This window comes from Rhizophagus irregularis, chromosome 18, assembly GCF_026210795.1.
Source record: "Rhizophagus irregularis chromosome 18, complete sequence".
In the NCBI taxonomy this organism is placed as follows: domain Eukaryota; kingdom Fungi; phylum Glomeromycota; class Glomeromycetes; order Glomerales; family Glomeraceae; genus Rhizophagus; species Rhizophagus irregularis.
Genome location: NC_089446.1, coordinates 4,137,410 through 4,161,297, shown reverse-complemented (window position 1 = coordinate 4,161,297; position 23,888 = coordinate 4,137,410). Strand labels below are relative to the sequence as shown.

The 23,888-nt window shown below is 35.4% G+C and overlaps 6 protein-coding genes across 6 annotated transcripts; 1 reads left to right on the top strand and 5 right to left on the bottom strand.

Moving 5' to 3' along the window:
• Nucleotides 1-8,359: 8,359 nt before the first annotated feature.
• Nucleotides 8,360-8,710, bottom strand: OCT59_010521 (uncharacterized protein; the record flags this gene model as incomplete). The annotated part of the gene is made up of 1 exon (XM_025327604.2): nucleotides 8,360-8,710. One exon carries the CDS (start codon nucleotides 8,708-8,710, stop codon nucleotides 8,360-8,362), a length of 351 nt encoding a protein of 116 aa, XP_025170463.2.
• Nucleotides 8,711-8,803: 93 nt separating this feature from the next.
• OCT59_010520 (uncharacterized protein) lies at nucleotides 8,804-9,274 on the bottom strand (the record flags this gene model as incomplete). Its single annotated transcript, XM_025332552.2, has 1 exon — nucleotides 8,804-9,274. The coding sequence occupies one exon, from the start codon at nucleotides 9,272-9,274 to the stop codon at nucleotides 8,804-8,806; it is 471 nt and encodes a 156-aa protein (XP_025170462.2).
• Nucleotides 9,275-9,597: 323 nt separating this feature from the next.
• On the bottom strand, nucleotides 9,598-11,244 carry OCT59_010519 (uncharacterized protein; the record flags this gene model as incomplete). Its single annotated transcript, XM_066133070.1, has 2 exons — nucleotides 9,598-9,945; nucleotides 10,078-11,244. 2 exons carry the CDS (start codon nucleotides 11,242-11,244, stop codon nucleotides 9,598-9,600), a joined length of 1,515 nt encoding a protein of 504 aa, XP_066000651.1.
• Nucleotides 11,245-14,112: 2,868 nt separating this feature from the next.
• Nucleotides 14,113-14,472, bottom strand: OCT59_010518 (uncharacterized protein; the record flags this gene model as incomplete). The annotated part of the gene is made up of 1 exon (XM_066133069.1): nucleotides 14,113-14,472. The coding sequence occupies one exon, from the start codon at nucleotides 14,470-14,472 to the stop codon at nucleotides 14,113-14,115; it is 360 nt and encodes a 119-aa protein (XP_066000650.1).
• A 4,502-nt stretch (nucleotides 14,473-18,974) lies between these two features.
• On the top strand, nucleotides 18,975-19,669 carry OCT59_010517 (uncharacterized protein; the record flags this gene model as incomplete). The annotated part of the gene is made up of 2 exons (XM_066133068.1): nucleotides 18,975-19,338; nucleotides 19,536-19,669. The coding sequence occupies 2 exons, from the start codon at nucleotides 18,975-18,977 to the stop codon at nucleotides 19,667-19,669; spliced, it is 498 nt and encodes a 165-aa protein (XP_066000649.1).
• A 2,179-nt stretch (nucleotides 19,670-21,848) lies between these two features.
• On the bottom strand, nucleotides 21,849-23,205 carry OCT59_010516 (uncharacterized protein; the record flags this gene model as incomplete). Its single annotated transcript, XM_066133067.1, has 5 exons — nucleotides 21,849-22,106; nucleotides 22,183-22,554; nucleotides 22,611-22,781; nucleotides 22,839-22,990; nucleotides 23,085-23,205. 5 exons carry the CDS (start codon nucleotides 23,203-23,205, stop codon nucleotides 21,849-21,851), a joined length of 1,074 nt encoding a protein of 357 aa, XP_066000648.1.
• Nucleotides 23,206-23,888: the final 683 nt, after the last annotated feature.

The window sequence follows — 23,888 nt, the reverse complement described above, 5'->3', positions numbered from 1 at the left end:
AAACCAAGGCAAACCATATTTCATCGAGTTCTTTAAATAATCAACGTCAGAGTCACGTGCGGCATCGGAAAGGGTCGGAGGAGGTAAAGTTGAGAAGGGTAAGTACGTGGACTTTGGCAAATTAGAAGGCCGAGAAAGTTTGAGTTTATGAGTAATATTCATCGCGTCTTCCCATTTAGATTTATCATAGGAGCGCGGTAGCCAAATTCGTTTTCTAATCTTTTGGATAAAGTGATTGTGGATAGCAGAGATAACCTTCATCGCAGAGTTACGTGGAATAGAAAGTTCTTCAAAAAATTCGACAAAGGATTTCGGAAGACAGCCACGAACAAGACTATATGAAGTCCAATTTGAAGAAGAAAAGGACCAACAAGGAAGAGATTTAAATTTGTTAATAATTAAAGAGGGATCTTTCTTAACGAGATCACCAGCTTCTTGAAGTTTGTTGATAAAGTGATGTTGGTAGGAGAGGAGAATCTGTTCTATAGCGATTCGTCTACATTTGCACATAAACAAGTGCATGAAATCTTCCTTGGAGTCGAGGCATGAACGACATAATAAGATGTCGATATACAAGTCCGGGCGAATTCTTTTAAGATGTTCCAAGATAGGTAAATCTTCCAAAAAGAGTTTGAATTTGAAGGTTCGATGAGAGGAAGCATGAGCACGAGTAAAAGAAGCATCATGCTGAGGTTCAGCATTTAACGTGAACCAGGTAAGATCCCAATCGATTACGAAGTCTGAGATGGAAGATAAAGCAATGGTAAAGTTAAAACGCGATAAACGCGTTAATCTATGCATCCACAGCATTTGCGAATATTGCTTAAATAGGCGTCGTGGGTTGGATTCGCATAAAATATCATCATATTTTAATAAGAAATCGTGAGGAGATACTTGATCCAGATCAGAAAGAAGAATTGCTGAAGAAGAAGTATGCGCAGAGATGGCCAGAGAATCCGCGTAGTCATTATAGAAATTACCAGAGTGACCTTTCACTTTAACGGCCGTGACGGATAAAGATTTGGAGGAAATGAGACGTTCAATAATAGCCCAAAGTTCAAAATTGGTGGTCTTGTAATAAAGCCTACTATTGGAATAAGAAAGGGTAGCACATAGGCGAAGACCATCTATGGCAGATTGAGAGTCAGTATGAATAGTGACCGTTGAAAACGGAGGAGTGACTGTAAGAGCAGCATGTATAGCGGCGATTTCAGCTCTTGTAGAAGAAGGCCAATTGTGAAAAATTCCATGAGCGTGAGCAGCAATAGATTGGAAAAAACCAACGCCATCAAGGACTTGTACCCAAGACCAACCTATAGAAACCTCAGGAGTGCCAAGGTTAATTAAAGAACCATCAGTATAAAAACAATAATGATTATCAGGAGGAGTCGCTAACGGTGAGGCAGCAAAAGCAAGAGAGGCAGCCGAACCCAAGGAGGGAGAAGGAGAAGGAGAAGGGAGAGTAACTACATCTTCTTGTGAAAAATTAGGTAGAATGTCCAAACGACCATAATAGGATTTTACAATCTCGTCAAGGTCCGCCCAAGTAAAAGGAGAAGTAATAGTGGTGGTGTCATGTCTAATACGCTCCTGCGTTGTTGGGAGAAGTAAAGCTCTAAGAGGAGAAAGTTTTGGGATGATACATAGAGGAGTAACATCTGTTGGGTTGCTTTTAGTATGGGTAACCGGTACATGTTTAGAGCAACCGGGACAAGGAGTAAGCGTAATAACATCATTAGGTCGAGCCACACAATCAGAGGTCCAATGGACAATCTTGCAGGAATATTGTTGTTTGCTAAGTTGTTTTCCAAAAAGAGGAGAGCCATCTTCGTCTAAAGTCACGATCCATTTCATGGATTTTCTAGAGGAACCAAAGGCTGGGGCCAAGTCAATGTTTGAAGGGATAGCTTCAGAAGAAAATTGATCCAAGAGCAGAGAATTGGAATTAGGAACAGTGACGCATTGGTGGATGTCATTGAACCATTTATGCGGGAGGACTCGATGGCCTTTCCTACTTGACAGATTGGATAAATAAACATTCCAAGTGATCATATGGGTCCCTTGAGGCGTGATGAATTGAGATAGGTAATAGAGTTGCAAACTTCTTAGACGTCGGAAGTAAGATATAAAAATTTTTGAAGTCATTACTTCAAATAAAGGCATATGACCATCAGGTATAGCGAGGTCAGACGAGGTTGAAAGTCAAGAACGTGACAACTTGAAAGGAGTGGTGGTCAGGAGAGCAATAGTGCAAGCGATATAATCCTGTTTGAAAGCGAAAAGTTTAGACCATAAAGTCCAATCTTTAACTAACAATGGAGAAATGGGAATCAAAAAAGAAAATTGAATTAAACGTAATCTATATAAAAATAAATTTTTCATAAAAAAAGAAGAAGAATTAGCTAATAAAAACAAATTAGTTAAATGTGTTTGTGATTGGTGAAAAAATAAATTAATCAATCCCAAGCCTTGAGATAAAAACAAAATAGAATCTGGGAGTACACGTGAAAAATTGGCCTTATGTTTAACCAAGGAACGGATACTGCTGGTTGCCGAGACACATTCAGATTCAGAGAGGTGTGTGACTTGCATGCGATATTCCAATTTCGGAATAAGGACAGTGTTGTGTAAATAAACTACATGTTTAGCAGATAATTTGGCAGGACGAACGGTAGCAGCGAAAGAGTTACATTCTCGAGCAACTTGCTTTCTGACAAAATCACGATATCCAGCGACATTGAACCAGACGCCCAGGAAGCGAAAAGAACTATTCATGGAAATAGGCACAATAGAAATGGAAGGAACTTTGTTCAGTCCAGATAATCGCAAGTCAAACACGACTGGAGAAGGCGAAGGAGCTGAAGTGGGAGGCAACGAATTAGTAATTAAAACATATTTGTTGTGATTAGCGGAAGTATTATTAATCTGATAAAATTCTTCTGTAATAGAAAGCATCGATTCCATTCCAGATTTAGATGACGAAATTAAAGTAGAATCGTCCATAAAGACCAAGTTATTGATGCGTAATCCATCTGGACTTGACTCAGCCAAGGGATCAGATAAAGAAGGAGCATGAAGTATATATGGATCCATCATTTCATTCTTAAGAACGGTCAATAAAGGGTCTATATATATAACCCAGAGTAAAGGAGAGATAACTTCGCCTTGATCTATACCAATACGAACGCGGTAAGAAAGTGTAGTTCCATGAGCAGTAAAAACGCGATTAGAGCGTTTCATAAAAAGGGATAAAATAAACTTGGTAGCAGAAGCAGGAAGTTTAATGCGTTCTAAAGCAAAACGCAACATCTTGAGATCAACTGAGTCGAAAGCCTTTGAAATATCTTGTGAAAGGATCCAAAGCGGCGATTTGTTGACATGAGCATCATGGATAATAGATTCCAAGACGACAATAGGGTCGCGACAAGAACCACCAGGGAGACCGGCGAAGTTTCCTCCTTTGAGAACTTCATTCGAAGCCAAAATGGAAGCGAGACGATTATAAAAGAGTTTGACCAAAGATTTCCTAATTACTTCAAGTAAAGTAATAGGTCTTGTATTCTTGAGTTGACATTTCCATTCGTGAGGTTTAGGAATAGGGAAAACCATAGCTTGACGCCATAAATCAGGAATGTCTGCAGTGTGGAAACATGATTGGACCAGGATTAAAACCAGAGCAGAAGCGTTTGAACCCAAATGCTTAAGCATCTCATAAGTAATCATAGAAGGACCAGGAGCTTTGTCATTGGGCATAGAAGAGACCGTAAACAACCATTCTTCAAGAGTAGGAGGATCCAACAAAGAATCATAAATAGAAGAATTCACATCATCCATAGGGCGATAAGCAGAAGACCATTTTTCAGGAAGAGCTGAAATGTTATCAGGAGGAGATGATTTAATAGGTACGGAATTCTGGAAGTGGTTGATAACAGCGTCATCAATATCATGCAGGTCCGTTAGAAGTTTAGGTTGTGTAGGGTGGTCGATAAAGACACGATCCAATGTGATACGACGTCGAGTCCTTGAGAGAGCTGAATTAATGAATGAGGAAATATCAGATTCAAAATTGTTGTCCCTATCATCCAATTTGGCACGAATGGAAGAATCTTGAAAATCTTTTTCTTTGAGAAGAAGGAGGCCATAAAGGGCACTGGAAATAGTCTTTAAGGATTCTAATAAAGAATTAAAACCGTCTTGCCTACACGTGGTTAAAGAAGTAGGTAAAATAGGGGGGAAGGAATAACCTTCTTATAAAGATGAAGAATTTTTTGAAGTCGAATGAAATGAATGGACCAAACATGTTCATATCTATTAAAATATGTGGAAGGATATTTGCGCAATAAGCGTATTGAATGCAAAAGACGGCTGAGAAAACGATAATGTTGAGTTAAAGCTTCCAAGTCTTTAGGCACCGGAGGTGTGTGTTGATTACCGACCGTGACAGATGGAAGAGAAGCATTAGCAGCTTTCACGATACGAGAATGTAAGTATTCACATTGTTGATTGATGTGCCATGTTGAAAAAGTAGAAGGAAGAACGCCGCAAAATGAGTCAGTGTGAGTGGAAAAAGATTCCCATTGTTGAGTAGTGACTGAATCAAATTTAAAAATGCGGCGAGTTCGACGTTGAAGTTGTTTAGCACGAGCAACCTTGATAGACGCAACCAAGAGTGAATCATCAAAATACGTGATGACAGGATTGTGATCAGAAGAGCAGGTATCATGGGCGTCGAATATGTAGGAAGTGAGAGCAAAGCTTTTTAGCATCGGGCAGGACCAAACATAGTCTATGCGAATAATCTGGTCATCACGGTGAAAGGTGCCTAGGGAATCAGAAGCATTAACAGGAATGGTTTCTTCATAACCATGAGATAAAAGATGATACAACAAACGATAAGACCGTTGAGAAGCAACAGAAGGGCGATTAAAATAAATAGGGTAATAAGTATCTAAGTGCATATTAAAATCGCCACAAATGGCGTGATAAAAATTTTGTTGTTTAGTTTGCACTAATAATTGTAAAAGGAGATCAATAGTTTCAGATCGTAATTTAGAATCAGAAATAGGAGGGATATATATAACAAAAATACGCAATTTAATGTTGCCTTTAAAATAAAGGTCAACAGATAAAATACGTGAGGAATGTGAAACAAAATCTTGTACATGAGGAGCAAGAGATTTTTCAATAAAAAGGGAAACGCCACCAGTAGATTTGACTTGTTTAGTTTTATCTATGTCAGAGGAAAAGACAGTATAATTAGGAAGGCGTTTAGATAAAAAATGAATTTGTTTGGGGGATAAATGGGTATCTACGATACCTCCAAAAGAAATATGTTTAAGGTTGAAAAAGTTTGAAATTTGTTCAATTTTAACTTGACTATTATGGCGAAGACCATTAACATTAAAGGATGAAATATTAAAAGAATTAGGGATAGGAGAAACATTTAAGGTAGTAAATAAAGATTCATGTGCTGAAAAATTATAAATATCTACAGAGTTGGGGGGGTTTCGAACAAACGTATCATAATCAAAATTGTCAATCATTAGAACACAATGATAATTATAAACGGGGAAAAGAGTTGAGAAATCAGTTATTGCGAAGGAGCTGAAGCTCGATCGGAGGGAGAACCACCAAGAGAAGCAATAAAACCTTGGATGGAACCAGTGAGCGATTGTAAAGTATCTTTAATCGCTTTTTGATTTTGAATAACGGAGTTCAATTCGTCTTGCGGGGAAAGGTTAGAAGTGGATGCAGAAGCAGAGTGTGGGGCTTTGTTGGATGTAGATGTAGGGGAAGAGGATTTCATTGAACCAGCAGATAAAGGAGCATTGGGATGCTGGATTAAGGTGCCAGTGGTTTCAGGAGGGTCTTCTTCCATTCGATCAGGTTCAGTATTAACGACAGGTGCAGAGGGAGGATTAATACCTAAATGGGCTTCTATAGCAGAGAGCCGTTGGTTGTTAAGTTCAAGGGATGAGATGCGGGATTCCACTCGAGCAACATCTTGTTGAAGATCCTTTAAAACATTAAGAATCTTAAGGGCAGCCTCAAGAGCATTAGGAGAATTCGGATCCGGGAGTGGAGCACGAGCATTGGACGAAAAGGAAACAGATCTATCTTTGCCTTTACGGTTGTTGGAAGGTGTACGTCCATGAGCAGTTGAGGAGGAGTTAGCTGAGCCAGAGGAGGAGGGCTTAGCATTAATATTGGAATTATTATTATTAGATCTATTGGAGTTGGAATTAGAATGTTGAGTTGAAGCAGAACGATCCCGAGATTTAGATCGAGATCGAGATCGAGAATTATTGCGCGGCGTTCTTTGTTGGGCGGGCCTTTGGCCAATATTGAAGCGTTCTTTAAGAGCAGCCACAGGGTCACGAGTACGTGAACGACCACGGCGTTGGTTAAGCGGACAGGAGGTAGAAGCACAACCAAGTTTACCACATCGGTGGCAAAGAGCTTTCGAATCGTTGGATGTACCCCATCGAAGAGTACGACCTTGGAAACCAATAGTCTGCTCCATAGCGGCATCCATTGTCTCTTGCGAATTGAAGGTAATATAAGCCCAAGGTTTGGGTTTATAAGAATTTAGGGAAAGGGGGATGTTAATGGCTTTTGCTCCATGTTCTTTGACCAAAGGAGCGAGATGGATATCTTTGGTATTAGCGGGAAGTCCAGAGAGAACAGCTACAAACACTCTACGAGCAGCTTTTTGATCCAAAGAGTAATGGCATGGGGTAACACGTAAGCAGGTGGAAAAGCAGTAAACTGCCCATTGAGTAGAGAAACGGGAGATGGCATCAGCATGATCATAGACAATGCGAGCTTGTTGCATCTTAGCACCTTTCCTTGAGTAGAGATGAAGGGCAAGGAGATTGCCGAATTTCTTGAAGTAGGAGTGGAGTTGCAGTTTAGTAATGAAGAACGGTATATCCGTAACTTGAATTGCACGGAGGTCTTCATCGGACCGGAGTTGTTTGGGATCGTACAGGTGGAATTGTAGGTCCGGAAAATCGGAATGTGTGCTTCCAACACACAAATCACGAGCCTCCGCAGTATGAAAATGTATGATGAGACGCTTAGCGTCCCCTGAACCAGTCATACGAGCCCGACCGGTATATGATTCGTACGTTTCTAAAAATAAATTGTTAACGGCATCTATAATTGCCTTATTAGTTTTGAGTTTCTCTAGAGTTTGGGGAGCGGAGTTGGGCGCAGCCGCAGCCAGGAAATCTTGACGATTAATGGTAATGGTGGGGGAGGGATCAACAACCTGATCGGGCGATGTACCATCATTTACGTCCATATTAGGGGACGCGCTAGGGGATGAGTTGTTTTCTTTGTTTCTTGGTGCATGAATAGACGCGTTAGCTCCAGAGGACGCGTCTTGGCCAGGCGCAGTAGGCGCAGCAGAATTATTCGGGGTAGAAGCTTGAGTATTTTCTTGGGCGGTGCTGCAGGAATTATTTTGTTGAGGAATAGCGGTCGAAGTTGAACCAACTAAACCACCGTCAGCTGGCGCGTCGGCAATGAAATCTTCATAGTCTTCATCCATGGAGTCTTTTGTAAGTATACGGGAACGTTTTTGAGTATTGTTATCACTATCAGAACCAGAATTATCAGAGAGTTGTTTTTTGTTATTTTTCTTTTCTTGACGAGCAGCCTTATTACTATTAGGATTATAGCTGCCGCCACCTCTTCTAGCAAGGTTTCTACTAGTCATGTTAGAAGGTATGAGATGGGTAAAATATAAGAGTTGTTAGTACGAAGATATAAAATTTTCTTTCCGAAAATTTTTGGTTAATAGATCGGCGGTAAGAGATCTATCAGTCCTTATCATCAGTATCAGTCCTTATCAAAAAATACAAGAATACCTGATGATGAGGTTACATGGTCATCAGTCCTTATCAAAAATGCAAGGATACCTGATGATAAGGTTACATGGTCATCAATCCTTGTCGAAAAAATGCAAGGATACCTGATAAATAAGTTACTGGGTTATTGGCCTAGAATGCATTCATGGATTATATTACAGAAAATGTGAACGGAGTTCATGTCACGTGATACCCTGAACAAATGTGTAGAGTGTCACGTGATTTCATGCGGTACGTAGATCATTTCCTTTTTGGGCGATACCCGTTCCACAAAAAATCGATTTGGTAAGAATGCGTTTGGAACCTTGTGTAACATAAATTTCCTTTTTCGGTAATTCGGGATTACGCGGTAATGCCGGCCGGATCTAAAAAATATGACTCTGCAGGGTAATTCCTACGAAAGTCAAGTACAAAATGCTTACTCCTGTTGAGTCCAATCATTCCACTTCCAGTCCAATCTCCAAGGATCGCCTCCCCATCTATGTTCACTTAATGCATGCTCTATGGTTTCCCTTTCCTGGGGGGTCCACAACCATCCCATTCCTAAGCATTTTCTCCATAATATAAAGCTGATCCTCGGTGAGGCGGTCTATCCATCTTTTATAGAAGTCGTTTACATCTTCAAATGATATCCAGTCAATATTCCCTTTTTCAAACGGCTTTCCAAGAGCTTGGACATGCCCAATTGTAGTAGCGTAATTTTTCCATCTCTTATATGCTTCTTGACGAACCTCCCGCCACCACACACTATCTACTTTACTCGCTGCAATAAGGTCAGTATCTGGGATCTTTGCAACAATGCGTTCGACTATTTCTACTGGTAATCGGTCCAACATGATGTTATGTTACTTATACTATAGCCATCTTCAATTACTGTATGCCCATTACAAATGGATAAAAAATATAAACTAAATTCGTACGGGAGCCGCTTATGCAAGAAGTTCTGCTAAGGTTTTCTCAGCCTCATTCATAGTGACAGCTCGCTTTGGGGGACCTGTTAATGAGTCCTTAGTTACATTATAATACAACTCGAAGAGGGCCTCAAGTTTGTCTAAAAGAGCTTGTTTATTCTTGTATGATTCACGAATCTTTGCTATCTTAGCAGTATATGCTGCATTATCTGGGAAGAGTTTTCTGGCCACGAACTTCACATATGATACAGGAGACTTTGCTGTCTGGATTCTCTTGATATACTTCACATGATTCTGGACAAGGTAGCTGGTTTTGCTAAACCCAGATACTAATGCGACTACTATAGTGTCTTTTAATGCACGGATAATCTTGAGGACAGTTTCATCAGAGACAATGGTGAACTGATTGCATGATGCATCATAAATAACTTCATCACTAATGCTGTCAGTGCGGTTAATAATGCTTGCTAATTCGGTATATGTTGACATGATTCCTTATACTTTTTTGTACTTTGTAATAAATAGGAATCTTCAAATTGACTTTACATTCAAGCAAGAAAAAATATATATACCTACTGTAAATCCAACTGCATTCTTGCCAATCATGTCCAGATAACCTTGTTTGCATTTTTTACGTGGCAGTATCCTGCGGTTTCAAACTTGAGAGCTTTCAATGCTTTGGATGCATTTTCTGGACAAGTGATAAGTGTAGGACTACTCGGCTGTTCTCAGAATAAATCCATCTGTATGGATGCGTCGTACTTTATCCTTATATGGTTCTAATAACTCTGAAGTCATCTTCCGTCCATGTGCTAATAAGAATGGAGCAATCCTGTGATACTCACCCTTGAGGGACTACCTGGGTTTGTGAATTGGAATCGCCACTGGTCAGATCCTACTGGTATGATGGAGTCAAGTGTGTGGCCTTCCAGAAACTTGAATGGATCTGTTTGATCTGTGGTGAGTGTCTTGTAATTGCGTTTCCTCTGGCAGAGTGCTCCCCATAATATATTGAGAACTCTCTTTGCAACACGACCAGCCACGCCACCCTGGTTCTTTATATTGAAGAGAAAGTGAACATACTCACCAAATATTACAGTCCCAGGAATTCTTGCTTCTCTGTCATATATCAAGGCATTTGGCTTTCCATCCTGGATTAACTGTATATCAAGACCAAGTTTCTTTTTGCTCGTTGTAAGTCAATGAATGTATAGACTCCCCTCTTATTCTGTCGGAAGAGAATGTCATTACCACTTACCTTAGCATTTGAAATAATCCATACAAGGCATAACCTCGTAGTCTACAAAGTCTTTGAGTATTTGAAACTTACCTTGTTGGATTGGAAAGTTAGCATTCGATTGCTGAATACTTGGATACAAACTTGTCACGTCGTATTGTCTTCCATAGCCCTTCCATTCATTATCTGCCCAGATAAGACCTCCCATCATTGCATCACTTATCCACTCTGCTTCGACTGGATCAAGAGGATCATTAGCTGGAACTCCTACACTAAACCGTTCAAAAAGCCAGAGAGCAGTTCTCTTGTACGACCAGTTGTGGTAAGATAAGTCGATTCCTAGACCGAACTTCTTTGTAGCCTGTAGAAAGGAATCCCGCTCTTCATGGATCCTCTGGTATGTTTCCTCAAGTGTTTCATATATTCCAGTTTTACGATTCTTCTCAATAGGGATGAAGGAGTAACTATCAGAGTTCTTACCTTTCTGAAACTGTCCAACTGTAAGAGACTTAACTGTCTTACCATTGTATATTGTTACTACATTATTAACCCCATCTTCACGATAAACAAAGGGAGACTTTTGTTTTCTATCTAATTTACTAGGGTGAAGTCTTCCAGGATTCAGTGCAAGAGAGTAGTAGCCTTCAGACAGGATGAGGGTTGCACGTCTGTCAGATTTGCTCTTAGAAATTCGAGTGGAATCCCCTACAATATTAAGTGCAAGGCTTCCTGCAAGTTGTTCAACCTTATCCATATATGAGACTGGAACTGGAGCATCACGATTGAGACCTAATGCCTTTTTGATATATTCAGGCTTTTTTATAGTTTCAGGTATTTTAGAGAATATACCATAGATATGCTTCAGGCATTCATACAGGCAATCATTTAGCTTCCCATTGCATCCCCCTGCAACCGGTGGAGCATCTCTCACATAAATTATGAATCGTTCAAAGTAATCAGGATCTGTATCATCCGGTAGTTGTGCTTCATCATAGTGGTCCAAGAGTGAGAAGAGGCTGGCTGGTTGGTTTCCTGATGTCCATCCACCGGGTTTCCAGTTTTCATAGGGAAGTAGGATCTGGAACTTTCTATCTGGAAATCGCGCCTGGAGAGTCTGACCGAGTCTGGCGATAGCTCCTCTGGAAAAGCGGGCACCGGAATACTGAAGTTCCTTGATGTCAGGTCGTGTTGGTAAAGTGCGGGCGATTCTTGAGTATTGCATTTTTATGTATATGATTTGTCTTCAACTATAAATAATATCTTTCTATATATATACGAAAAAAAAAGAAATAATCTCAAATAGCGCTTACAATATGTCGTTGATAGCGCCCTCAGTATCCTCTTCGTCCCAGTCATCGATGATTCCATTGGCGGCCTCCCATTCACGTTCTATATCAGTTTTTGGACGTTCCTCTGGGATTTCTCGTGCCTTACCTTTATTCATCTTCATAGTTTCATAACCAGAGGTAGTAGGGATAATCTCGGCATCACGATCCTCCTTGTATACTCTTATTAGATTTGCGAGTTCTTTACGGCTAGGTGTTTTAGGTGAGTTCCCATTATATTCGATCCAGTCCTTGAAGTGGTCTACTACCTCCCTAAAGTAATACTGGTACTCGTCCTCAATACGCGTTGTGGGACATTCCTCTACTTCAAACGCAAGTATTTCCCAGTCATACTCGTCTGATGCGTTTTGGTACTTAGCCCATAAATCCTTACCTGTATTGTAGAAATCATTGAAGACCTGGTCCTTTGAATTCTTGACCCATGGCTTATGATCCCATCGGTGCCTTTCATGCCAAGCCCAGTGTGCTTGAGTACCTTCCTTTGGTTCAGGGTCCCAGTCAACTTCTAGTTCTGTGTCAGGTTCTGGGATAGGTTGCTCTTTGAGAGTCAGTTCTACTACAGGTTCTGTAGAAGATTTGGAATCTACGAGAAATTTGGATTTTGCAGAAGATTCTGCAGGAGACTCGGGTTGTTGCTCAGGAACTTGGTCTGCAGTTGTAGGATCTGAGTCAGATAGCAAGTCATCTAAAACGTCGTAGTCATCATCAGCTTCAAATGCAGGTTCCTTAGCAGGCGGCTCATTTTCTTGATCAGGTTCCTCATCAGATAGATAACAGTCTGAAAAACTGTCTATAATTTCATCAGTATCTGACTCTATGGGAGCTGGAGATTCTTCAGGAATAGGATCCTCTTTGATGACAAGTGCAGGTTTTACCTTCAAGCAATCAGGTTTAGGTGGTACTGGTGGAGGAGCCTTTTTGGCAACTGGTTGCTCTTCAGTAGGTTTTTCTTCAACAGGTTTCTCAACAACTAGCTCCACTTCCTCTTGATCTATTTGCGATTTACTAGCCGGATTATATATATTTGCTAAGAACTTCACCAAGGCATTTGGATCAGATGCGGGCTTCTCAGGAGTTTCTACATCTATTCTTTCTATATTGATTTCATCTGTTTCGTGGATCCATTTTTTGGTGAAAAACTTCTTGTAAAGGTCCTCCCTGGATATACTGTAAACTCGTGGTATTGCCTTACCTACACGTATTTTTCTGCTATTTATACCCAACTCATTTGATAGGATTCTAGAAGCGTTTATCTTTGATAGGGGTGTAATGCAATGAGTTTCACAGTATGAAGTATATACCCTATAAAATTCTTGAACAGGTAGGTCGGTTATATGATTTTTTACTATGAGGTAAGTGTCCTTTATGAATTGAAATAGGGGTGGGAGAGTCGATATGATGTGATCCTGCTTAGATGTTGTCATAGGTGGTGGATTCCCATTGAAGTCTCGGGTAAGCATCTGCAATGGCTCTCAAGTAAGCATAGAATGCCTCACTGGCGCCTGGGTATTTCATAGCGTCAGCTGAGTTTCTTAAAGTAGTTGAGGTCTCCCTTGCGGGATGGTGACACATCCAAAAACACTGTGCGCCTATCGTCATTCTCCTTCTGAGAGCATTTTCATTAGTGAGTACAATGGTGGATATAAAGTTTTTGTAATGTGTTGGCGTCTTGTATTTTTCATGGATTTCCATTATGTCACCTGTTACCTTATCCTTCAACGATCGATACAGATTATTCCACTGGCTTTTTTCTGTAGGCATTTCCTCAAGGAGGAGAAGAACCTTACCTTGTAATTGCCCATTGAAACTTCCAAGAATTGTTTGAGGATCGCTGGTCTTATAAACAAGTTGAGTACCTAAGACACTACGTTGAATGAAATCTGTTATAATACTCTTACCCCAACCCTGTCCAGATTTCAGGTAGAGAATCGAATACATTTTCCTTCCGGCTGCCACACCGGCCAACCACTTTATGATATACTCAGTAAGATTCCAATCGCCTGAACACCAGATATCCTGAATGTGAGAGAAGATAAATTTAACTGCGAGGTGGGTTGTAGATTCAAAAGTGGATATCGGACGTAGGATATGGAGGAATCCTGGAAAGATATTGAGATAAAGTTGGCCACCTAGTTTAAAGATACGGGATTTTTGAGGGTCGCAGGTAGCTACACATACAGTACTATATTCGATCATAAACCATTTGTTGATATTAAATTCAACCTTTTGTGAAGGACCCTGTTCAGATTGTGTGTAAAAGACTTTGGTAATTGGACGGATAAGTTTATTAATATTTTTATCAGGGGATGTGCTCGAGGTTTTTGATTTCTGATCGCCACATGAAGACTCCATGCGGGTTGGAGCGGGGGATAAAGTAACTGCAAAGATAACCTTTAGCTTGATTGAGATCCCTCATATTCTTTGCAGCGTTAATGAGCCGTTTAAGCTCATCAATACTAAAAGCCTTCTTCTGTTCACCAAACTTGGGGATAACTTGAGCTTGAGTGCTAGTTTGGGCAGTCATTTTTTGTTCTATCAAATCGAGTACTAATTTATAGTTACCTAATCTTCAATTGCCGAATATTTTTTCCAAAGATCTGCACTCCTACCAGGTTATCCTCCTGTAGTCCTGTGGTCCTGCGATTTTGCGGTCCTCCGGTTATATCTGGTTATCTTCTAGGGGTAAAAAAAAAACTATAAACCACGAACCTTTACGACTGCTCTAAATCTTCCCTTCCCCTTTTTCAAACTACATATATCTGAAATCCAAACCGCTCAAGAGCTCCTTTTACTATAGTTAGCTCTTTTCTAGTGTCCGTTAACTCTTTACAAGCCTTTTGATACGCCTCCCATTCAAGTTCACAGAGGATACCCTCCTCATCCAATGATTGGTCAAGAGCATCATTTGCTTTTTCCTTCTTTTCTACTGCCCTGTCGTATGCCTCCTCAGCTTTTTTATGCCGCTTCCAGAGTACTCGTTCAGCTTCGGCTTTCCAGATTGGGCTGACTTCTAAAAGATGTGGCCCAAAATTGCTACTTGGAATGAGTTCCAGGATATGGCCTACAAGTTTAGGGATTACTGATACTGCGTGCGGGGTATACATGTTATCTGTCCTTATAGGTTACTTATGGTATACCCATTGTTCAATTACTTATTTTTTCTGATGGGGGCGGGACGGGGTTGGTCTTACTGGCTCTATAGACCTTCTAGGGGCTTACCTGCTAACTTACCTGGTTTGCTATCTCACTGCTTTCAACAGATTATTAGACGGAATCCTGACTTGTTCCATATGTTCCGGATGTGGCGGATCTGGGGGGTAAAAATAAAACTTTTTCTGGGGGGATGTCCTCTCATAATTTTTCTGAAACATCTGCCACATCTGCCACATCCGGGACAACCCTCTCATTATATCCGTTATTGCTTCCTTTTCTATTGTTTTCTAGTTATTTGATATATATATTTGTTCCAGATGTTGTCCCAGATTGTGGCGGATATATGGGGATTCCTGAGCCCCGTAGGGGCCATATAGGTACTGCAACGGGTCGTAGACCCGGAGGTGGGTGGTGCTTGCACCTCCCACATCCAGCCCGATGACACAATTTGCCAGAAATAGCGTAATATTACTCTGGAAAAAATTACTTATATTCTTTAATTTATGTATTAATAATTGTTGTTGATGTTGTCAATATTTTTTTCTTGCAAAATTGTATTTTTTTTCGTTGTTGAGTAAAAAATATATGTACTATTTACTTAATATTGTGCCCAAGTATTAGTGCCAGTATCAATGCCAATGCTAGTATTCAAGCCATTTTTTGCCAGGCATTGGTGCAAATATATTATTTTTATACGATCAGGTGCTATATTTTTATATGACAAATATATCACATAATATAGGTCGTATAAGATAGTATGTCATACACGTATAAGAATGATACATTTGTGGTATTAATGCCTATTGTAATGCCTATACCTGTACCTAAAAATTTTTTTTTTAGGCATGGGCATGTGCTGGGTTGCAGAACTCTAATTAGGAATTAATTGTAACAATAGTAATATGATCACGTGTTAGTATATTAAAGTAGAATTAACCCGTATTTATGTGTGTGTATATGATCATGATATTATCTTCAAATTTTCTTTTTTCAGCTGCATTGCAACTTGAAATTAATTTACTATCGCTTTTCTTTTCTGATCACTTTTTGTATCTATTTCATTAATTTTTTCAACACTTTCTCTTTCCTTTTTTTGATATTTTTAAAAGTTTTTTAATAAATAACTAACCACCTTCCATTACCATTCAAATTCGACAAGAACAAAAATATGGCATGCACACACTGAACAATTCAATATCGTGTAAATGAGAATGCACACAAATCATGCATTGCATAATTCAAATTATTTATATGGAGGGTAATTTAAACGTCTCCCAAATTTTTTTATTATTTCATTATTACAAATTTGTGAAACAGATATTTACTTTTTACTAATGTGCTATTGTCTTTTATAGAAATTATGAATTTTTTTTTTTCGAGTTATGTTGGTACTGATATCCTTCTTGGGTATTAATGTAATTATTGATAGCGAACAAGTACCAGGTTTTATATATATGAAGTTTATTGCAAAAAACTGATACATTATATTATTTTTTACAAAAAGTAAAATTTTCTTTTTGATAAACAATATATAATTTTATGTAATAAAGTGAATTAAGCAAATTTTTATTTATTTATTTAATTATTTGGTGTATTTTTAGTATTATAATACAAATTTTATGATACATCCATTATTTTTCGCAAGAATAAAAGAAACAAATAAAAAGAAACAATTAATAAATGAGTTAAAACTACATTTTGTCATCATCAGCAATAAAATCCTTTAAATTTTCATCAACTCCACTAAAATATGCTTTAACAATATTAAGCTTAACTTCTTTCATAAATTTCTTTTCTTTTTCGCATATGGTTGAATCTTTCTTATAATCAGCCAATTGTTCTGTTCTTACTAAATTAAGCCAAATTTCAAAATTGGTGCCAACTTTCATTTTACTTTTAAAGAATGTGGATGTAATTTCTTCAAATACATCCAAAAGAACCCAATTGCTATTGGATACTTGTTATTGGTTGAAATTAAAACTTTCAACTGTTAAGAGCTTTTGGCATGATTTTTGCTGATTGGTCATGTGATTTGTACCATTTTTTGACTAATGGCAAAAATCGGTAAAATTAATGAAAAAAAATTGACCAATAACTTTTTGGTCGATATTTTGTAATTATGTATTATGTGCATTACGTGATACTATATATTAATCTAATAATCTTATTTAAACTTTTTTTTTCTTACATAGAGGGATTGGTATTCCTAGTGTAATGGCCTAAAGCGTCTACAGGATCCCGAACAATATATATAAAGGTAGGTTTTGAGTTTGCTTAACCAACATATAAAAATTTTTCCTATGTGAGATTTATTATTGCTTATTTGATACCATAATTTTTAAATAGTCAGATATAATTATGCGTAGCAGAGTATTAAATTATTAATAGTCAGATATATATTTGTGTAGCAGGATAGATTTTTTTAATATATATATATATATTTACATTTTTCACATTAAAAAAATTTAATAAAATATGTAAACAAAGTTATAAACATGTTTGTGTAAAAAAAATTTACTATTTTTAATACAAAGAATAAGTTAATTGTATACGTAATACAGGAATTATTTTTAGACGTGATTGTGTAATGTGTTTTTGATAAAACAAATACGCGTCCGCGTAACATTAAAATTATAAATCATATACACGTCCGTGTAACAGTTAAAAAATATATATTAAAAATGAGAGCAAGAAAAATAAGTGTTTTTCTGTTTTTTTTATAATTTTACACTATAATTTTTTGTAATAATCAGTAAAAGTTATTTCATTTTTACTTAGAAAATTTTTTAAAAATATTTTTTTTGACAAATTTTACAGTAAATTTTAAAGAAAAAATGTATTTGTAACAGCCTGTTACATATCTTATTTGTAACATCCTTTTTTTATTTTTTTTTAATAATAAATTTAATATGTGTTTCACAAATAAAATTTTTATATGCAAAATTTAATTTGGAAAACTTTTACTTAATGTATTTAAGACAGTTTCATAGACAAAATTTTAAGTTATAAGCAGTTTCTTGAAATTTTTTAAAAAATTCTTTTGTCTTAGTTACACGACTGATCTTTTGTTTTTGTTTACATTACGTCTGATCTTAAATTTTAATTGGATAAAATTGGGGGTTGTTACAAATAAGACGTGTAACAGGCTGTTACAATTAGATTTATCCAATTTTAAAAATAAAAATTCCGCGTATTGGTGGCGTTACAAAAAACATAAATAAATCCATAAATATCTATTCAATCGTGATAAAAATTTATATGTAAGTAGATTCGAACCTGCTGAACAACTTTACTTAAGAAGGTTTTGGATGTTTCCTTTGACTAAAGTGCCTAAATTACGCTCTGAAGTCACAGAACAGATATACGAAATATTAATAAGAAACATTTATAAGTTGTAATATTACAAAAAAATAATAATAGCTTTATCCATACTTTATTTCAAAAATTTTTGTTTTTTTAGTTTTTTTTATATACATATTTTATAAAAAAAATTATATATAAATATATATATGTCATAAAATAAATTGCTTAGCAGTGTAAAAAATTTATGGGTTAGATAAAAGTTTGCTTAGCAGACATGAAAAATATTTGCTTATTGACCTTAGTAAATTTTGAATTTTTTATCTGACCTATATATATATTGTTCGGGGTCCTGCGTCTACACTTCCTATTGATCTGACCAATTAATAGGACACAAGTTCAGATCGTTCAGCCAACGATCATTGCTATGAATATTACTGCGTGTACAGCTACCAACTGCATTGAAGATCTCGTACCCTTAGGGAGAGCTGAAATGATGTTTACTGAATGGTAAGGTAGTAGATATGATCATTGGTAGACTGGTATAGCGAGTCCTAGAAATGGTCATTTGACTTCAGATAACCAAGGGATAATAGTCCCATACTGCAATTCTAGTATATCTGATATGCCAGATAGTCCTATGACTTTGTTAAAAGCATTTTAGTACTCTATGGAGATATAATAGTACAGGCAGGAGTACTAACCACCTATGGTGGTCTATCAATTTGCATGAGCCTTGGATACATTGCAGTCAACTCATACTTAGGCCATTCCAATTAACAATTATGTTTAACAAAATCCCCCCCTCAAAAATTTACATTTTATATAGATACTAGAAAAATGCAAAGTAAATATATTCCCCCCTGAATATTCAGTTTTTAAGTATAAATATTAATATTAAATTTTTTCACTATAAAATAAATATAAAAGTTCAATAAATTGATAAATTCACATGATCGCTAATGCAATAAATGCATATCAATATTCAGAACATTTTTTATCCTTTATGCAATGTTGTGTTACCTGTTAAAGTAATATTACTGGTTCTTTGTTCACAGATTTTTTTTTCTTTCTTCGCTCAAGTTCTTTGTTTTCGTTGTTATTTCTTTAAATAAACACGTACCTTTTTGAGTATAAAATTTCGTGTAAAATCATGAGATTATACCTTTTAGTTTCTGTATATCAAAACGGGAAACAAATTGTCAAATCTTCAGCAATAAGTATTGAACCTCCTGGACTTTTATCTGATCTTTTAAAGTTGGCTTTTTCTACTAATGATATACCAAACGCGAATATATCAGTTGACTTTCAAAAAGATAATTCAAAAGATTGGCATATAATATTAAAAGGAATTCAAGAAAACTTAGAAATATTAATTTTTTTAAAGGCTACACATATTAGATTTATATGGAATGATGATTATGATGATATCAATAATTCTCAAGCAGAAATTCACAAAAATGCCTTTAATATTTTAATAAGTAATGCTACAAATATTTATCTTCCTCTAGCACAAGGTTTAACCACCAAAATAACCTTTTATATAATCACGTTATTGATCTTTTAAAAATCCAAAAACTTGGGTGGTTTGGGAACGCTCACACAACTTCTGGGGTACAGTTTGTATCCTGTTTGAGTAACCTTATCTGGTATATTGATCTATATTGCAGCAAGTTTATTCAACAATCATATCATTTTCCAAAATTTATAAAAGAATTACCAGAATATAAAGCAAGTTCATCTTATAATCAATACTATAATAATTCACATCATAAAAAAATAGAAATTCAAGCAAAAACTTTGAAAAGTTATGTAGAAGTTCTAGAAAATTCATTAATTCAACCGTAGGCAAGTGATAAAAAATGGGAACAATTTATCGATAAAGTTATTCAATTATGTGCGATATCAAAAAAGTATGTAGAATATTTAGATAATGTAAATAATAGGATGCGCATTATTCATAGCAGTAGTATACCTATATGAAATGGGATTGATCACATAAAAGTATTAGATATTAATAAAACTTCATCAATGAGTAATAAATATACTGATATTATTAATTTAATGCAAGATAAGGCTGAGTATGATCCTATCTGCATTGACGATCTTATTCCACATAATGTTTTTCAAGCTGTATATTTGGAAGGAATAGAACTTCCATTTAATATTATATTATATCGTTACTATAGTGGGAATTATATTGGTACTTTAAATTGGATTTGGAAAAGACCAGATACCGTTGAGTTATTTGATAAAACTAAAGAGTCACAATCTTTACTAAAAGCGCACGAGTCATTACCAAAATACTGTACACAGCAAATGAGAAAAAATGTGATTAATAAAGTAAATTAAACTTTTTAAGTAAATCTTAACAAAATGTAATGCTTAAAATTTTTTTATATTGTATAGTATTCACTTTATACACGATTGTCACCTACTATATTATGTATACTATATCACATCAGGAAATTATATAGTGCGAAAAGTTGCGCAAGTTTACACATCATAATATTTCGTAAGCTTCCAGACCCGCCGCAAGTTTGCGTAAGCGTAATATTTCGTAACTTTTTAAAATATTTCGAAATATTACGATATGCAAAGCTTCATAATTTTACGATTTGTAATATTCCGTAATTTTGCGGTTCGCAATATTTCGTAATTTTACATAATATTTCATAAGTTTTCAGACCTGCCGCAAGTTTGCGTAAGCGTAATATTTTGTAACTTTTTAAAATATTTCGAAATATTACTATATGCAAAGCTTCATAATTTTACGATTCGTAATATTCCGTAATTTTACTGCGTAATACTTCGCAACTTTTTAAAATATTTCGAAATTCTATGATGCGTAATGCTCCATAATTTGACGATTCGTAATATTCTGTGATTTTACACAACTTAATATTTCGTAATGTTTCAAAAATAATACTTCATTTTCTGTACTATAAGTTTATATAATGTATGTTTTATTAGATATAATTTTATTAAACCATAAAAAATTACAAGTATTTATTAATATACAGAATACATAAAAGTAAAAAAAGAAAGAGTAAAGAGTAACAATATTATTAGACGTAAAAAGAAGAGAAACAGCTATAGTAACGTTAGTATTAGATATAAAGATAAAAGAAATATTGTTAGTATTAAGGTAAAAAGAGTTAAAGAAACAGTAAAAGGAGTAAAAGAAATATGGATATTATCGTTAGTATTAAAGTACAAGTAAAAAGGAATAAAGGAAACGTAGATAGTATTGTTAGTATTACGACATAAAGTAACAAAGAGGTAAAAAAAATGCGTTAATATTAAAATAATTAGTATTAATAAATAAATATTTCTATACCTGCAAAGTAATTGAACAAAAGAATAAAGAAATAAAGAGAAAGGAAAAAATAAACATGTTGTTAGTATTGTTAGTATTGTTAGTATCGTTAGTATTAAAGTACAAGTAAAAAGGAATAAAGAAAACATGGATATTATTGTTAGTATTACGATACAAAGTAACAAAGAGGTAAAAAAAAATGAAAATAATTAGTATTAATAAACAAATATTTCTATACCTGCAAAGCAATAAATTATGAAATATATGTAAATATATTGTTTGTATATAATTAAAGAAATAATAGAAAGAAGAGACAAAAAAATTAAAAATATTGAACAAAAGAATAAAGAAATAAGAGACAAAAATAAATAAGACAAAAAACGCGTGCATGATTAAATGATTAAATCACATGCAAGGATCAGCCTAATTTTGATTGGCCAGAAAAACAATTACTAAATATCATCCCCTCGTAATAAATTAAAAATTATCAACACAAATTCAACACAAATTTAACAAATTTAACGAAATTTGGCCAAAATTAACAAATTTTTTACCAGAATTATCAACACAAATTGAACACAAATTTCAGCCACGATTTATTTATGTCACACCTGTATTGTTAAGAATTAATAACTATTTTATTTATTAAAACTATATTATTATAGTAAAAAAAATGCTATTACGTGTGATATATATAAAAAATAATATTTATTTCTTTTGTTTCCTATGCAACCCATAATTCTCTAATAAACTATCTACATACCGACCTTCCTCCTCTGTATTATAAGAGTCACTAGAAAGTATATCATCGTCAGCTATGCCATCATTAACCGCAGCACCTGCTCCATCGTTAGTCGCAGCACCTGCTCCATCGTCAGCTGCTCCATTACCACCATCATCTACATCATTACCATCATGAGAATCGTCGTCCGAATGTGTAAATTTATCCCTATTTTCCAACTTTTGCTAAAAATCAACAAATAAATAAATAAACTGTAATTCAAATAATTCACATTTTGCAAATTGTAAATTAAAAACTTACTAAGTTGTTGATTATCTTCGACTTTATTATACTTTCACTCATTTGAATGTTTTGATTATTAGGATTTAAGTACGTTTCACATATGCTAATCGCATACGCTATTTGTGTTTTTGAGGGATTTTTATTATCTTTTCGCAACTTATCAATTATCAGCGACATATATGTCGTAGGTTGTCCATCTTTAACCTTTTTAAATAGGATGTTGTAACATCTTTTCACCTCCGGCTTACTCTTCCATTCCTGAATCTTTGACGGACTAGCCTGAGTGTTAATGGATGGTAATTTATGCCCAGTTGCTTCATAAACGGAATACATTACATCTTTTACTCTGGACGTGAACGTCCCTCTTATACTCCTATGTTGTTGTACTAACTATTAAAAAAATATTAGTATGAAATTTAATAAAATTCATAATTGCTTTAACTTACAGTTGGGGCAATTTTTTTTTCGAAAAAAAGAATCCATTGATTTTTTTTGAACTGGCGTATAAATTCTGGATTTTCGTCTTTTAAATATTTTTCGGTAGCAAGTCTGTACTCTTCTTGCGAAGGATAAACAAAATTTTCAAATAAAATTTTTGACACCTTCTTAACGAGCTCCTAATCAAATGAAGTTAGCATTTCAGGTTTACATTAAATAATATTCATCTTTATTACCTTTATATACTCCGGATCTATTGTATTATTATTTTTGTTATCATCGTTGAGCTTTTTTTCTATATCCGAGAGACGGGTTTCAAGATTTTTTTGTCCGGTAATAAGAATTTCAAGCTTAGAAATTATCTGCGAATTGGTTCTTAATAGTTTTTCTATTGTTTTTTATTAACTTTAACAATAAAATATAATTACTATATATTATATAATTTCTTATAAAAAATATGATACATATCATGTCATATATACCTTCAACATTATCGTCTGATAATCTTATTCGTTTCTCGGCTTCACTACTCTTCTCAGTATTACGTCTTGAGATTCTTTCATTATCATCAATATTTCGTTTTTTACCACGTTTTGTAGCCATTGGGATAATATGTGAGGGAGGAGATATGAACTAAACTCGAAAGGGAGAAAAAGATATTACTAGAAATTTGAAGAGGAACTAGAAATACGAAAGGAGAAAAATATGAGAAAAAGGGGAAAGACATGAATCAGAAATTTGAAAATGAGGAACTAAAAATACGAAAAAGGGAGAATACATGAACCAGAGATTCAGAAAAAGGAGGCAAGTTGTCATAACGTCATTTCTGCCATTCTATACTAAAAAAGAAAAAAAACTTGTGAAATATTGCGAAAAATGGATGAACTAATGCGAAATATTACGAAAAATGAATGAACTAATGCAAAAATTTTGCATTGTGATATTACGAAAAAAAAATTGTAACGCTTTCATGAGAGAATTTTTAAAAAAACTCTCGTAAAAGCATATAGTACAATTGAAGTATTAATCAACATCCATTTATAAAAAAATAACATGTTACACATGTTGGGGCTTGTATGCATGGCAAAAAAAAGTTGCAGCGAGTGAATTCATTTGGCTGATTAGATTGATAGTGATCTTGAACGCTTATAACTGATTATTGCATAAATTTGTGGCTGATCATCCGTCCATTATTGTAAAATGTGTTAAGCCAATAAATTTGCGGCTGATTATCAGATGATTAGCCGATTGAATAAGCCGTATTAGCCATCTGGATTCTTACAGCC